General features: G+C 44.8%; 1 protein-coding gene across 1 annotated transcript in view; it reads left to right on the forward strand.

Annotated features, from left to right (window-relative positions):
• RFX7 (regulatory factor X7) overlaps positions 1 to 16,265 on the forward strand; it is a 133,170-nt gene that overhangs the window by 79,719 nt on the left and 37,186 nt on the right. Inside the window, exon 5 of the mRNA XM_030191678.1 lies at positions 12,840 to 12,924. Coding sequence (XP_030047538.1) covers positions 12,840 to 12,924 — 85 coding nt within the window. The remainder of the gene's footprint in view (positions 1 to 12,839; positions 12,925 to 16,265) is intronic.

Genomic DNA, 16,265 nt, shown 5'->3' on the forward strand with positions numbered 1-16,265 from the left:
ACTACAACTCGATCCAGACTCAGCATCTTGACTGGAACTACAACTCGATCCAGACTCAGCATCTTGACTGCCAATGCTGCAACTCACTCCAGACTCAGCATCTTGACTGGAACTACAACTAGATCCAGACTCAGCATCTTGACTGGAACTGCAACTCGATCCAGACTCAGCATCTTGACTGGAACTTCAACTCGATCCAGACTCAGCATCTTGACTGGAACTGCAACTCGATCCAGACTCAGCATCTTGACTGGAACTCCAACTCGATCCAGACTCAGCATCTTGACTGGAACTGCAACTCGATCCAGACTCAGCCTCTTGACTGGAACTCCAACTCAATCCAGACTCAGCATCTTGACTGTCAATGCTGCAACTCACTCCAGACTCAGCATCTTGACTGGAACTACAACTCGATCCAGACTCAGCATCTTGACTGGAACTGCAACTCGATCCAGACTCAGCATCTTGACTGTCAATGCTGCAACTCACTCCAGACTCAGCATCTCGGCTGCCACTGCTGCCACTCGATCCAGACTCAGCATCTTGGCAGGCAAAGCCCTTCAGGCTGGACTCAGAAGTTTGGCGGGAAAAATCAGGAAGCCACCTTCTTTCAGCTTGGGCTTCAGGAGTATCCCGTAGGGTTGGCTCCGAGAGGAGTTGGAAGCGGTAAAAGAACAGCTTGGTAGAGGGATCAATAGCAGAAACTGGGTTTTCTTCGAACCCAAGCCAGGAGACACGCCTTCTTTCCGCTGCAGCTTCAGGAGTATTCTTCAGGGCTGGATCAGACAAAAGTGCAACCCGGTAATCCTGGAGTGTCAGAAACGGATCCAGATCAAAAATGGGGTTGGAACTGGGATCCAAACTGGTACTAGGAGGCCTGGTTTGAAGCGCCACTTGAACTGGACTCCGAGGCTTGCGTGGAGGCGCCATCTGGACTGGCACCGGAGGCTCGGTGAGAAGCCCCTCTCGGACTGGAATCGGAGGCTCGGCCAGCAGCGTCCCACAGACTGCACTCTGAAGCTTGAGTGGAAGCGCCACTTGAACTGGCATCGGAGGCTCGGTCAGAAGCGTCCCTCGGACTGGACTCTGAAGCTTGGCTGGACGGGCTGCTCGGACTGGATTCAGAGGCTTGTCTAGGCGCGCTGCTTGAACGGGACTGGACCCCTGCTGGGCCCAGAGCGTGGAATTCCCAAGACGTCTCCTCTCAGCGACAGCTTCAGGAGTATCCCACAAAGCTGGATTCAAGACAAGGCTGCGGCGATACTCTGAGAGCGTGATGAAAGGGTCCATATCTGAAACTGGGTTTTCAGCGATTCCAAGCCACCGGACGCGTTTTCTCTCAGCTGCCGCTTCAGGGGTCTTCTTCAAAACAGGATGAGATAAAAGTTTCCCACGATACTGACGAAGAGTCATAGAAGGATCAAGAACAATGATGGAGCTGGACCCCAGCTGGGTCAGCTGGGCAGGGGTTCTTGCCGGGCTCATGGCCTTTGCAATCTGACAGGTTCTCAGGTTCAGAACCCGCGGGGCCGGGCTCTGGAGCAAACGTGAGCCCTTGGGCTGCTGCCGAGGAGCGACAGCAGCAGGCAAAACCCACCAACCAACACTGGGTAAGCACACCAGCAGGGACTGCCGGCACTGCCCAGCGAACCGGAACACCTGGACTGGAATCCCCCGGACTGGAGGACACAGGACTGGAACACTGGACTGCAATCCCTCGGACTGGAACACACACCGGACCGGAACACACTGGACTGGAACACACCAGACTGGAACACACACCGGACCGGAACACACTGGACTGGTCCCCCGGACTGGAGGACACAGGACTGGAACATGGGACTGGAGCACACTGGACTGGTCCACACAGCTTCACCTGCACTTAGCTACTAAGCCCCCCAGAAGTTGAGCTCCTGGGTTCGAGTAGCCGACAGGACTTACTGGATACCGGATGACATAGGGACCAGGACTGGAAACAGAAGTGCTCCTAACCTAAACTGATCTACTTGCTCCCAAGCCCTAAACCAGCAGGAGTGTTCCTAACAGTAAACTGACAAAAGGACTTCCTAAGCCCTATACTAAACAGGAGCTCCTAAGCCCTGCTCAAGAAAGGGACTTCCTAAGCCCTAAACTAACAGAGCAGGGTACTAAATACAAAGCTAACACAGGTGCTACTAAGCACCAAGCTACAAGCAGAGCTTTACACTAATAAGCTAAACACAAAACTAAACCAGCTACCTAAGCACTGCTCTAGCAAGCTAGATACAACTAACAAGGTGCTTCCTAAGCACTACTCTGGCAAGCAACCAGAAGAGCTCCTAGCACTAAAAGGGAAGACAGGGGAGCCACAAGGAGGGAAGCTAACACATAAGCCAAAAGTGCTTCTAAAGCACCAAACACCAACAGCAAAGACTGCAATGCTCCCAATAGCACAATCCCAGAAGTACTTCTAACAGCTAACTCTGCAGTGTTCCTAACAACACCAAACCCTGAAGTACTTCTATCAACAACAGAGCTTCCAAAGCCCTACACACAGCAATGCTTCCAAAACCAAGAGGGAAAAGCAGGGGGACCAAACACACAAACACCAGTGCACACTGCACTAACACTAACCTGGACCTTAGCAAAAGCAAGCAGGGAAACTAGACACAACGTCAGAAGTGCACACTGCACCACCCTACCTACAGCAAACACCACTGTTGCCAAGGCTCTGAAGGAAACAACACCACTTCCTTATCAAGGCCCTCCTTGATGATGTCACACTCCCTAGACCTAGGCAAAAGCACACTGACCCAGAGAGGCCCAACCCACACCAATGCAAAACCGTGAAACACTTGAAGCCAGTACACCCAAAGAGAGTTAGAGCAACTCAGGCAACACACACACAGCTGTAGTGTAGTGAAACAATTAGAGCCATGCTGCTGGAAGCTGCCAGCACAGAGAGACAGAGCCAGCTCAGAAAGGACAGAGAAAAGAAACAGAAGCCAGCTAAGAAGCTGACCCCCAGGAAAGAGGTAAGTTTGAGAGGGGTTCAGACCCCAATCATAACAAACACCACCATATTCACAAAGTTCACTCTGCCCATCAGCGACAAGGGTAGGTCTCTCCAGCTCTCCAAAGTGTTCTTAGTAGCCTCCATCAATGCTGATACGTTCAAGTGGTAAAGCTATGAGACATCCATGGGCAGGAGAATACCCAGGTATCGGAAAGAATTCTCTGCCCAACGCATCGGGAATCTAGGACCCCAATTTCTCAGTTGAGCAGAGGAGGGAAGGGCCTCCGATTTGCGCAAATTCAGTTTCAAGTCTGCATAGTCCTCATATTCCTTAAAAATTTCTAAGAGGGCCAGTAAGGATTCTGTTGGACGTGTAAGATGTACTAAGGTATCATCTGCGAAGGCTGCTACTTTGAAGCTCGACTGACCCACCTGTACTCAACGCACTGCTGGAGTATCCACAATGTCTCTCAACAGGGAATCCAATGTCAGCACAAAAAAGAAGGGGTGATAGGGGGTATTCCTGCCGTGTGCCCCAAAGTATTAGAAAATCTTGGGATTCCACCCCGTTGACTAGTAACCGAGCTCTGAGTGTCGAATGCAGTGTTCTTATAGCCTACAGGAAATGCCCTGAAAAGCCTAGTCTAGATTCTCGGCATCAAAACTGGCGAGAAGCAATTGCAAATATGTCCTATTTCCATATTCTAATGTAGCCAGGATTTTCCTAAGGTTTTTAGCTACCCACCATCCCTTAACAAATCCCACCTGTGAATCGTGGATGAGTTTAGGGAGAAATCTAACCAAACGATTCGCTGAGATTTTGGCGAGAAGCTTGACTTCATAATTGAATAAGGAGCTGGGGCAGTAGGACTCCGGGAGATTTGGGTTGCGTCCCGGCTTTGGAAGTACAATAATTTGTGCTGTGAAGGCAATGCTTCAGCATCCACCATTATGTTAAGCATACTCGTAAGAGGGAACACAATCTCCTCCCCCATAAGTTTGTAAAACTCGGTGCGAAAGCCGTCAATGCCTGGTGCCTTTAGCAAAGGGCTCTGTCGGATCTCCAGGTGTACCTCCTCAGCTAGCACAGGTTGGTTTAGCACATCTCTATCTACTGAGCTCAGGGAAGGCAAATTTAGGTTATGAAGGTATAGGTTGCAGGACATCCCCTCATCGACTGGGGCGGCGTATAATTGTTGATAATAGGAATGAAAGATTTGACAGATGTCCTTATCTGTGTTAACCTGGCCCCCTGTTTCATTCGCATAGTCAAAATTCTTGAGCAGCCCCCTTTCGCTGCTATTAGCCGAGACATCAGTCAGCCTGCCTTATTCCCATGTCTATACAACATGTATCTATAATAGGTCTGGGACTTGAGGGCCCACTGATGGAGGAGTTTGTTTAATGCTGTATGAAGTTCTGTTTATGCTCTGTAGTGTGTGTCTGACCGAACCACTGGTGTGCTGTGCAAAGTTGACGGCTTAGCCGGAGTATCTCCCGGTTCCTGGCCTTCCTAAGGTAATGAGTATAACTGATTATCTCCCCCCTCAATACTGCCTTTGCTGCGTCCCAGTAAAGGATCGGGTCAACTTCGTGTTCTACATTATGAGTTTTATAGTCTTTCCAACAAGTGAGTAGCCTAGCATGGAAGACATGGTCCTTATATAGCTCTATGGGGAAGACCCATCGGGCTTCTTGTGGTGCCGACCTATTCAGACCCCATTCCATCCACACCCAAGCATGGTCAGAAATAGTGTAAGATCCTATATCTACCTTAATTAACAACCCAAACAGCTGCCTTGATATCAACAAATAATCAATATGAGCCTGTGTGGAGTGTGCACGGGACATATTTGTGTAGTCCCTCTTTTGGGGGTAGAGCACCTGCCAGACATCTATTAAATCTAATTGATGACACATATTAGGCAATCCTCTACTATCATGGAGTTCTGTGTTAGCTGTAGGGATGGACTTATCCATCATTGGATCCCATACTGGGTTGAAATCACACCCACCCCCCCACCACTAAAGTGGTTGTTGGATAGTTTAGAAGTTACTATCTTACAGAACTGATGATTGTATTGGTTGACCTGCTCAGCTCTGTACTTATAACAATACTTAAAACAGCAAACAAAGGAAATCAACTACTCTATAACATGAGAGCTACATTGTGGCCTCTCGCCCGATATAAACTCTCCCTACTGCTGCACAACTGACTTTGGAAGAATGGCAGCTTAAATGAGGAACCCTACCTAATTACAGCAAGTCATAGCGTCATTTTGAAGTCTACCACGCCGGCGCATTTGCACCTCTCCACCTTATGAGTTCCTGAGACACAATGACCTCTCCTCAGCATCGATAGCTTCTACCTTCAAGGAGAGCTCAGTCCTGAAATCTTTAACAGCACACATTTAAAACTGATAAAGAGTGCTTAGCCCAACTGACTTAAACTAGCTCAAAAAGCTATCACCATGAAGTTGCTCTCATGGATTTACTTAGTCCTCTTGAGCACATCGGGTGGCAACCTACCAGATAATTTAGTGCCTAATCCTATCCCTGTAATCTATAATCAGTCTAGAAAACCCTGTACTAAGAAACACCCTAATTGTAATGTCAGATATCTGCTAGTCAGTGCCAATATATATTGTCAGAATACTGCTATCGTTACGGACCAGAAGAAAATGGCAAACATTCGATGGCCTAAAAAAAACCTCGCTACCTTTTGCAACTAACCAAACAGCTCTCCCCTTTGGAACACAAGTCTCAACTCCTGTCCCAGCCATCTATATCAATGCTAGATCTGTGGGGAAGAAGGGTCTCTTACTCAGGAATCTGCTAGAATCTTCAGAGCTGGGCTTTCTGTTTATCTCAGAAGCATGGCTCACAGAAGTTGATAGTCCGATACTGCCCCACATCTATCCACCTGGTTAGTGTATTCTTCATTCTCCAAGACATGGTTTAAAAGGAGGTGGATTTGCTCTTGCCTTTAAGAGTTTTTTTCCACGTGTCTTTAGTTAGTTCTGCGGTTTTCCCTGAATTGGAATACATGCAGTGCAAATTCTGCGATGATTCAAAAGAGGCAAATCAAATCACCCTATTCCTCATTTACCGTCCTCCGGGAGCTTGGTCCAAGGCAGAACCACTACTTGTAGAGATTACTTCCTCTGCCATATCACAGTTCTCAAGGATTATCTTCCTGGGAGACTTAAACCTACGCTTGGAAAATGATGCAGATACCAACGGTCACAACTTCAAATAATTTCTGAAGGACTGCGAACTAATTACATTCTCCAAGGGTGCAACTCATGAAAAAGGACATATGTTAGACTTCATGACGTCCTATTCTAATAGCTTGATTCAGTGCTTTTTTTGTGCCGGTACGCAACGGTACGGCGTACCGGCACCTTTTTCTCTTCCTCCCCTCCCCTCCCATTACTTCCAGCGATTCTCCGCCTCTTTCCTGCCCTCCCATCGACGTGCAGCGAATTTTCCGTCCCTCCCCTGCCCTCACCTCTCTCATATCCAGCGATTCTTCGTCCCTCAGCGTCCTCCTTCACTGCCTGCCAGCCAGTCGGACTCAGAAGCGAACGGTGCAGGCAGCGACTGGCTGGCAGCGTCGTAGCTTCCCTCTGCAAGTCCCGCCTATGCGTAAATAGGAAGTTGTAGGCGGGACATGCAGAGGGAAGCTACGACGCTGCCAGCCAATCGCTGCCTGCACCGTTCGCTTCTGAGTCCGATGCTGGCTGGCAGGCAGTGAAGGAGGACGCTGAGGGACGAAGAATCGCTGGATATGGGAGAGGTGAGGGAAGGGGAGGGACGGAAAAATCACTGCACGTCGATGGGAGGGCAGGAAAGAGGCGGAGAATCGCTGGAAGTAATGGGAGGGGAGGGCAGGGGAGAGAGAATTGCTGGAAATCAATGGGAGGAAGGGCAGGGGAGAGAGAATTGCTGGAAATCAATGGGATGGGAGGGAAGGGCAGGAGAGAGAGAATTGCTGGAAATCAATGGGAGGGAAGGGCAGGGGAGAGAGAATTGCTGGAAATCAATGGGATGGGAGGGAAGGGCAGGAGAGAGAGAATTGCTGGAAATCAATGGGATGGGAGGGAAGGGCAGGGGAGAGAGAATTGCTGGAAATCAATGGGATGGGATGGGAGGGAAGGGCAGGGGAGAGAGAATTGCTGGAAATCAATGGGATGGGAGGGAAGGGCAGGGGAGAGAGAATTGCTAGAAATCAATGGGATGGGAGGGAAGGGCAGGGGAGAGAGAATTGCTGGACATGGGAAGGGCAGGGGAGAGAGAATTGCTAGAAATCAATGGAATGGGAGGGAAGGGCAGAGGAGAGAGAATTGCTGGACATGGGAAGGGCAGGGGAGAGAGAATTGCTGGAAATCAATGGGATGGGAGGGAAGGGCAGAGGAGAGAGAATTGCTGGACATGGGAAGGGCAGGGAAGGGCAAGGGAGAGAGAATTGCTGGACATGGGAAGGGCAGGGGAGAGAGAATTGCTGGACATGGGATGGGAGGGAAAGGCAGGGGAGAGAGAATTGCTGGACATGGGAAGGGCAGGGGAGCGAGAATTGCTGGACATGGGAGGGAAGGGCAAGAGAGAATTGCTGGACATGGGAGGGAAGGGCAGGGGAGAGAGAATTGCTGGACATGGGATGGTAGGGAAGGGCAGGGGAGAGAGAATTGCTGGACATTGATGGGAGGGCAGGGATGAGATAATTGCTGGACATGGAGGGGAGGGCAGGGAAGATAGAATTTCTGGACATGGAGGGGAGAGAGGAGAATCGCTGGACGGGGAGGGGAGGACAGGGAAGAGAGAATTGCTGGACATGGAGGGGAGAATCGCTGGACAGGGAGGGGAGGACAGGGAAGAAAGAATTGCTGGACATGGATGAGAGGGGAGAGAGGAGAAATGCTAGAAATGGATGGAGAGGAGAGCAGGAGATAGAGAAGAATTGCTGGACATGGATGGATGGAGGAGTTGGCTAGGAGAGAGGAGAATTGCTGGACATGGATGGAGGAGAGGGGAGAGAGAATTATTGCTTTATATGGATACAGAGGAGGGAAGAGAGATGAGAAATGCTGGACATGGATGGAGGGAAAGAGAGAGGAGAAGTGCTGGACATGAATGGAGGGGAGGAAAGAAAAAAGAAGATGCGCATGGATGGAGATGAGGGAAAGGGAAGAGAGGAGAAAAACTGCACATGGATGGAGAAAATAGGCAAAAGCTGGATCCATGGTATACCTCCTCCAGTCAATTCCATGGAGGAGGACCCAGCTTTTACTTATGGATGCAGGGCAACAAAAGAAGAAGAAAGGAGGAAAGTAAAGAAATACATGGAAAGGAAGCCCTGGAAACGGAGTTAAGAGAACAGATAGAGAGCAGCAGAATCAGAGACTGGGACCAATATGGATAGAAAACAAAGTCACCAGACAACAAAGGTAGAAAAAAATCATTTTATTTTCATTTTAGTATTTGGAATTTGTCTTATTTTGCACTGGGTATACTGGAGCTGTAACAGCTTACAGAAATTATTTATAATGAAAAAAATCACATTATTTTTTCTCCTATACTAGTATAATATTTTCAATGATGTCTGTTTATATGCGCCATGGCTGGTATAAGGGGTGTGGCTATAATAGGGGCGGTGCCATGTGTGGTGACCCCGCCCACAATGAGTACCGGCACCTTTTTTTCTACAAAAAAAGCACTGGCTTGATTAGTTCATTCAAATGGAAGCCAGTACCTTGGTCTGACCATTTCCAGCTGGATTTCACCATTGATATCTGTATGTCAAGCTTAACCAGACACAAGTCATCCAAATTCATTTCCACCAGAGATAAAGTCAACAAGGCCACTTTCTAGTCGGAGCTAACAGATTCCCTCACTACCTCATCTCCTACACATGGTTTTATCAAATTCTGCTAGGATACCAAGGAGAAAGCTATACTAGAAGAAATTGTTCCATTTACCACTAAAAAGGTCAAGACACCCAGAAATTCACCATGGTTTACAGAGGAACTATCTGTCCTAAAAAAGGAATATGTCTATTCTTGAAAAGCAATGGAGAAATAACAAAGATACTACTGATCAATCCAAATGGAAGTCAGCCTTCCGACGCTACAAAAAGAAGGTAGGTGACTCAAAATGCCAGTACTATAGCAGCCTAATAGGTCAAGATGGTCTTGACAAGAAAAACTTTTCTCCTTAGTTAAAACACTAGCTTCCACTAATAAAGATGAACATTCACAGAAAACATGTCCCAGTGCCCAAGACCTCGCTGATCATTTCGCCAATAAGATCCTCCAAATTAGGTCTGAACTATCTAAGGCTACTCCAACAGAGGAAAATAGCCCAACCTTTAGTTCAGCTTTAACCGCCAGACCAAGGACTCAACACTGACCAACACTGGGAATCTTTTCAACCACTAACAGCTGAGGATGTAAGAACAATACTGTTGAAATGCTCCCGTGCCAACTGCTCCCGTGATCAGTGCCCAAAACACCTTACTCAAATCCATCCCTATGGAAGCAGTAAACTGGTTACTCGATTATCTCAATGAGCTATGAAAAATTGGCTCTCTTCCTCCTGATATGGACAAAATTGTTCTCACTTCACTACTGAAGGGGATCTGGGCTAGACGTAACATTGCAAACTACTGTCCAGTGCAAGCATACCCCTTTTTACTAAAGCATTAGAAACCTTTTCTTTTTTTTTTATCTGAAAAATGTTCTGTTTTACACTGGTCACAATTTGGCTTCAGATCATCTCATAGTACAGAAACATTACTGCTAGTTCTAACTACATATGTCAAGCAACACCTATGCAAAGGCTACCAAGTAATTCTTTTCCAATTCGATATATTGGCAGCGTTCGATGCGGTTGAACACACACTACTACTCGAACACCTGGATCAGATAGGAATAACAGGGACTGTGCTCACATTGTTCAGTGAATTCCTTTCAAATCGAAGGTATTCTGTCAAGCAAAACAATCAACTTTCCAACTACTGGTCTACTCACTGTGGGGTCCCGCAGGGATATCCCCTCTCACCGATCCTGTTCAACCTCTTTGTGTCATCCCTTGCCTCAGTACACCTGGGACTTAATAAGCACATAAGTAATGCCATACTGGGAAAAGACCAAAGGCCCCTCGAGCCCAGCATCCTGTCCCCGACAGCGGCCAATCCAGGTCAAGGGCACCTGGCAAGCTTCCCAAATGCACAAAACATTCTATACATGTTATTCCCGAAATTGTGGATTTTTCCCAAGTCCATTTAGTAGCGGTCTATGGACTTGTCCTTTAGGAAACTGTCCAAACCCTTTTAAAACTCTGCCAAGCTAACCGCCTTCACCACGCTCTCTGGCAACAAATTCCAGAGTTTAATTATGCGTTGGGTGAAGAAACATTTTCTCCTATTTGTTTTAAATGTACTACACTGTAGTTTCATCGCATGCCCCCCTAATCCTACTATTTTTGGAAAGCGTGAACAGACGCTTCACATCCACCTGTTCCACTCCACTCATCATTTTATATACCTCTATCATGTCTCCCCTCAGCTGTCTCTTCTCCAAGCTGAAAAGCCCTAGCCTCCTTAGTCTTTCTTCATAGGGAAGTCGTCCCATCCCCGCTATCATTTTCGTCGCCTTTGCTGCACCTTTTCCAATTCCATTATGAGGCGTATTTTCAAAGCACTTAGCCTTCCAAAGTTCCATAGGTTTCTATAGAACTTTGGAAGGCTAAGTGCTTTGAAAATATGCCTCTAAAAGTTATCTTTCTTGAGATGCGGCAACCAGAATTGGACACTACTCAAGGTGCGGTCGCACCATGGAGCGATACAACAGCATTATAACATCCTCACACCTGTTTTCTATACCTTTCCTAATAATACCCAACATTCTATTTGCATTCCTAGCCGCAGCAGCACACTGAGCAGAAGGTTTCAGTGTATTATCGACGATGACTCCCAGATCCCTTTCTTGGTCCGTAACTCCTAACGTGGAACCTTGCATGACGTAGCTATAATTCGGGTTCTTTTTTCTCACATGCATCACCTTGCACTTGCTCACATTAAATGTCATCTGCCATTTAGCCGCCCAGTCTCCCAGTCTCATAAGGTCCTTCTGTAATTTTTCACAATCCTGTCGCGAGTTAACGACTTTGAATAACTTTGTGTCATCAGCAAATTTAATTACCTCGCTAGTTACTCCCATCTCTAAATCATTTATAAATATATTAAACAGCAGCGGTCCTAGCACAGACCCCTGAGGAACCCCACTAACTACCCTTTTCCATTGTGAATACTGCCGATTTAACCCCACTCTCTGTTTCCTATCCTTCAACCAGTTTTTAATCCACAATAGGACATTACCTCCTATCCCATGACCCTCCAATTTCCTCTGTAGCCTTTCATGAGGCACCTTGTCAAACGCCTTTTGAAAATCCAGATACACAATATCAACCAGCTCCCCTTTGTCCACATGTTTGTTTACTCCTTCAAAGAATTGAAGTAAATTGGTCAGGCAAGATTTCCCCACACAAAAGCCGTGCTGACTTGGTCTCAGTAATCCATGTCCTCGGATGTGCTCTGTAATTTTGTTTTTAATAATAGCCTCTACCATTTTCTCCGGCACCGACGTCAGACTCACCGGTCTGTAATTTCCCGGATCTCCCCTGGAACCTTTTTTTAAAAATCGGCGTTACATTGGCCACCCTCCAATCTTCTGGTACCACGTTTGATTTTAAGGATAAATTGCATATCACTAACAGTAGCTCCGCAAGTTCATTTTTCAGTTCTATCAGTACTCTAGGATGAATGCCATCCGGTCCAGGTGATTTGCTACTCTTCAGTTTGCCAAACTGCCCCATTATGTCCTCCAGGTTTACCGTGAATTCCGTAAGTTTCTCCGACTCGTCCGCTTGAAATACCATTTCCGACACCGGTATCCCACCTAAATCTTCCTCGGTGAACACCGAAGCAAAGAATTCATTTAATCTCTCCGCTACGTCTTTGTCTTCCTTGATCACCCCTTTTACCCCTCGGTCATCCAGCCCAACCAATTCTTTTGCTGGCTTCCTGCTTTTAATATACTGAAAAATTTTTTTACTATGTTTTTTTGCCTCTACTGCTATCTTTTTTTCATAATCCCTCTTGAAGTGCTTGTTTAGTTTTTCAAATCTTACAGGGCTTCACCTTTGAACTGCTGACTAAGACTGCTTCGCTATATTTAGTCCAGTCTAACGGACTGAAACAACATCTAATGCTAGCACCGCCATTTCAAAAGGCAGTTCAAAATCGGAAGATTTTAGCTCTCTATTCCCCGTACTTGGAATCAAATATGGAACTCTCTGCCTATTCTCATCAGAACAGAAAACAGCTATCTGTTTTCAGGAAGAGGCTAAAACCTTTCTCTTCCCAAAGACTGCTTGATAATAATCCATCATGACTTCTACATCCTAGTATCATCCATTATCCATTCCTTTAATGTTTTTAGTCTTATGTATTACACCAATGGCCTCTAATGTTTCTCATACCTCACACTAACACTCTCTGCTTTTGTCTCACCTAGAATTGTAAACTGCACTGAACCCTGGAAAGGGGATATTAGCGGTATACAAGAATTGACTTGAATTGTATTAATAAGTTCTCTGGTTTTATTATAATGATTAACTGTGTGTAAAAGCTATAAATTGGCTTGAAGACCAAATTGAATAGTATTTCATTTTTTGCAATCATGTAGAAAATGATTTAATGTCTTTTAAGATTATACAATGTATTGGATAATTGTTATATTTACAATGCAGGCTGGAAAGTATTTAAACCTTAACTCCTTATTACATATTGCTACAGTGGACTAAGAAAGAAAGCCTTTGTCCATATGCCATCTTTGCCCAACTTGGACTTCCATAAAACTGGAGATGTGGTAAAACTTCTTTAATTTTAATGCATAACTCAATTTATTTTAGTCTTCCATTACAAAGACCTCTTATGGTACCTGTATCCATTCCAATTCTTCTTGAGCTCAGGAAAAGCCAGACATAATCATCCACTTCAGTACCCAGGAGCTGGCACACAGGAAAATTACTTTCATATTCTGATCAGAAGGGTCTGGTTTGAGCTATCACTTGTTGATCTACAGTACTTCACTTCACTTTTCTCTTGTAGGTCAAATTGGGAATCGGTTTCATAAGAAAGAAAGACAGTAAACAAGTCTAGCTAACCCACTCTGGATTCCCCTCTGTTATTTCAGTATGCCTGCACCCTCTTTCCCCCACCCCCTTTCTTCTTTCTCTTTCTCTTTCTCTCCTCTTTCTTTATTGTATTTATAAACCGTTTAGCAGCACACACTTGCAGAGGTATATCAAATTTATGTAAATAAATCCAAATACCTAAAATATTTATTTAACTCTTGCCTTCTCAGTAGTAGCTCAAGGTGAGTTACATTCAGTTACAGTAGATATTTCCCTGACTCCAGAGGGCTTACAGTCTGTTTGTATTTGGGACGATGGAGGGTTAAGTCTCACAAGGAGCAGACATAGAGTATTCTAGTCTGTTTTGACTGGCAAGAAGCTATATACTAAAAAAAAAAAAAAATAAGTATGCAGCGTTTAATTTCCTAGAACTTTAATCCCATTGAAAATTGGCTTCTAAAATATTGATATTTTTATTTATTTGTTGCATTTGTATCCCACATTTCTCCACCTATTTGCAGGCTCAATGTGGCTTACATAGTACCGTAAAGCATTCGCCAAGTCCGGTAGAGAAACAAATACAAGGTGATATTGTGGTCGAATAAGGCATTCGCCAAGTCCAGAAGAGAAACAAATACAAGGTGATATTGTGGTCGAATAAGGTATATATATGTGTCAGATACAATGGGGGTTGAGGAGAGGAAAGGTTATACAGTGTCCATTTCGAGCTTTGGTTTTGCTGTGTTGCAGAGTGTAGGTATCTATGTTGGGTTGGTGGAGTATGCCTTTTTGAATAGGTAGGTTTTTAGTGATTTCCTGAAATTTAGGTGGTCGTAGGCTGTTTTTACAGCTTTTGGCAATGCGTTCCATAGTTGTGTGCTTATATAGGAGAAGCTGGATGTGTAGGTTGCTTTGTATTTGAGTCCTTTGCAGTTTGGGTAGTGGAGATTTAGGTATTTTCGAGATGAACTGGTTATGTTTCTGATTGGTAGGTTGATGAGGTTTGTCATGTATCCTGGGACTTGGCCGTAGATAATTTTGTGGACCAAGGTGCAGATTTTGAAGGTGATACGTTCTTTGATTGGAAGCCAGTGCATTTTTTCTCAGAGGGGTTTGGCACTTTTGAATTGCGATTTAACAAATATCAGCCTAGCTGCTGTGTTATATTCCTGGGTTTGAAAATTGCCATGGACAAAGCAGCTAAATGTAGGCACTGTTAAAGTAGATGTACCTGGAAGGGGCTGGAGGGAGAAAAGGTCACACACAGAATTTTAATTCAATATGTGACATTTTTCCTCTACATACCCAGTCTTACAAACAGCAGGTGCAAAGTACATGGGTTCTTTTTGGACCTGAATATCAACCCTAGGTACAAGAGTACAAATGAACCTATGTACTTGTCTATTACATGTCTTGTTTAGATTTTCCTTTTGCTGTGGAAAGTTAAAATATGATATGTGCTGTTGGAGGAAGGGCTGCTTTGCTCAGAGAGCAGAATAAAACAGGGAAGGGGGAAGATGGGAAACATGTGGCCAGTTGGGTTTTTAGGATATTCTCAATAAATATTCATGAGAGATTACTATACAGTAGAGGCAGTGCATGCAGATCTGTCTCTTGCATATTGTGAAGACCTGAGAGGTTGGACTGGCTGGGAACCACTGTTTTGAGAGTATTCTAAGTAGCATATTACAGACCTTATGATCATATTTTAAGGAAATAGATTTTCTTAACAATGCCAACTGCTATAGTTGTGGATAATAGTCTCTTAAATACCAAGGCTATATGTATAACCAACGAGGCAGCTTCCACTGCTGAATAGCTTGCCACTTACTTCAAACAAAAAATACTAAAGATTAGAAACTGTGTCCTGAATATTAATGTTAATCCTACAGTCAATTTTGGTGGAGTAGTAGCTGATAGAATTTGTCCTCCTTTATATCACCCTCTCAGGAAACAGTTCATTCTAAAGGATCCATTATATTAACTTCTATTCCTAAGAATCTATTGGCCTCAACAAGTGATGTCACCAACTACAGGCCAGTATCATCCATTCCCCTATTGATCAAGGTCATGGAAGGTATAGTCACAGCCCAACTTATGGACCATCTCTCTTCCTTCTCCCTTCTGTACAAATCCCAATCAGGTTTCAGACCCTGTTATAGTACTGAAATGGTCCTAACCACCTTAATATCTAACTTCAAGAAAGAAATGAGCTTGGGTAAAAAGATTATACAGACGCAATTTGATGCGTCTAGTGTATTCGACGTAGTGTATCATGACATATTGTTAAGTGTACTTGATCATTTTGGTTTAAGTGGAAAAGTACGCCAGTGGTTCCAAGGCTTTTTAAAGGCTAGATCTTACCAGGTAGCAATGGCAGGTTCCATAACACCTCCATGGTCCCTGAATGTGGTATGCCACAGGGTTCTCCACTCTCCCCAATATTGTTTATTGTTATGATGGGTAATAAACTTAAAGCAGCAAGGTTTCATACTTTTAGTTATATTCTTTTTAAGCATGGTGTACTGCTATGGATTTACAGCCTGCTTCACTGACACAGACTACTCAATAATTACTGTGGATTCTTTTGGATTCGTATTAGGTAAACGAGACCTTTATTAGAGATGCCAAAATTACAATGATTAAGATATATATACAATGATTAAATCATCTAACTAAAAGAAAGCTATAAGACAAATATATACATATTATACATACAACATCACTGGTCAGGAATTTCAGGCCCTTATCAGCTGGGAGACCCATTGCAGCTAAAGCCCGAAGTCTCCTTATGACCAGGAACAAGTCCTTTGCGCGATACGTCTACCCACAGATGAGCCTCAAAACTCTGCTGCAACAAACCCCCCTTTTTATTAAGCATAGAACTCATGTTCATAGCTAAAGAAAATTACAGAATGTTTCTCTGTTTAGGTACTGTAAGAACATGGTCACGTGTTTTCCAAGTCCAGGTGGCCAGGCTGAACTCCGAAAACAAGCACCATCCTCCTCTTCACATACCAAATTAATTAGAGCTGTGTCTTATCTTCTGCATTTCACAAAATCAAAGTTAAAC

This window comes from Microcaecilia unicolor, chromosome 1, assembly GCF_901765095.1.
Source record: "Microcaecilia unicolor chromosome 1, aMicUni1.1, whole genome shotgun sequence".
Lineage (NCBI taxonomy): Eukaryota > Metazoa > Chordata > Amphibia > Gymnophiona > Siphonopidae > Microcaecilia > Microcaecilia unicolor.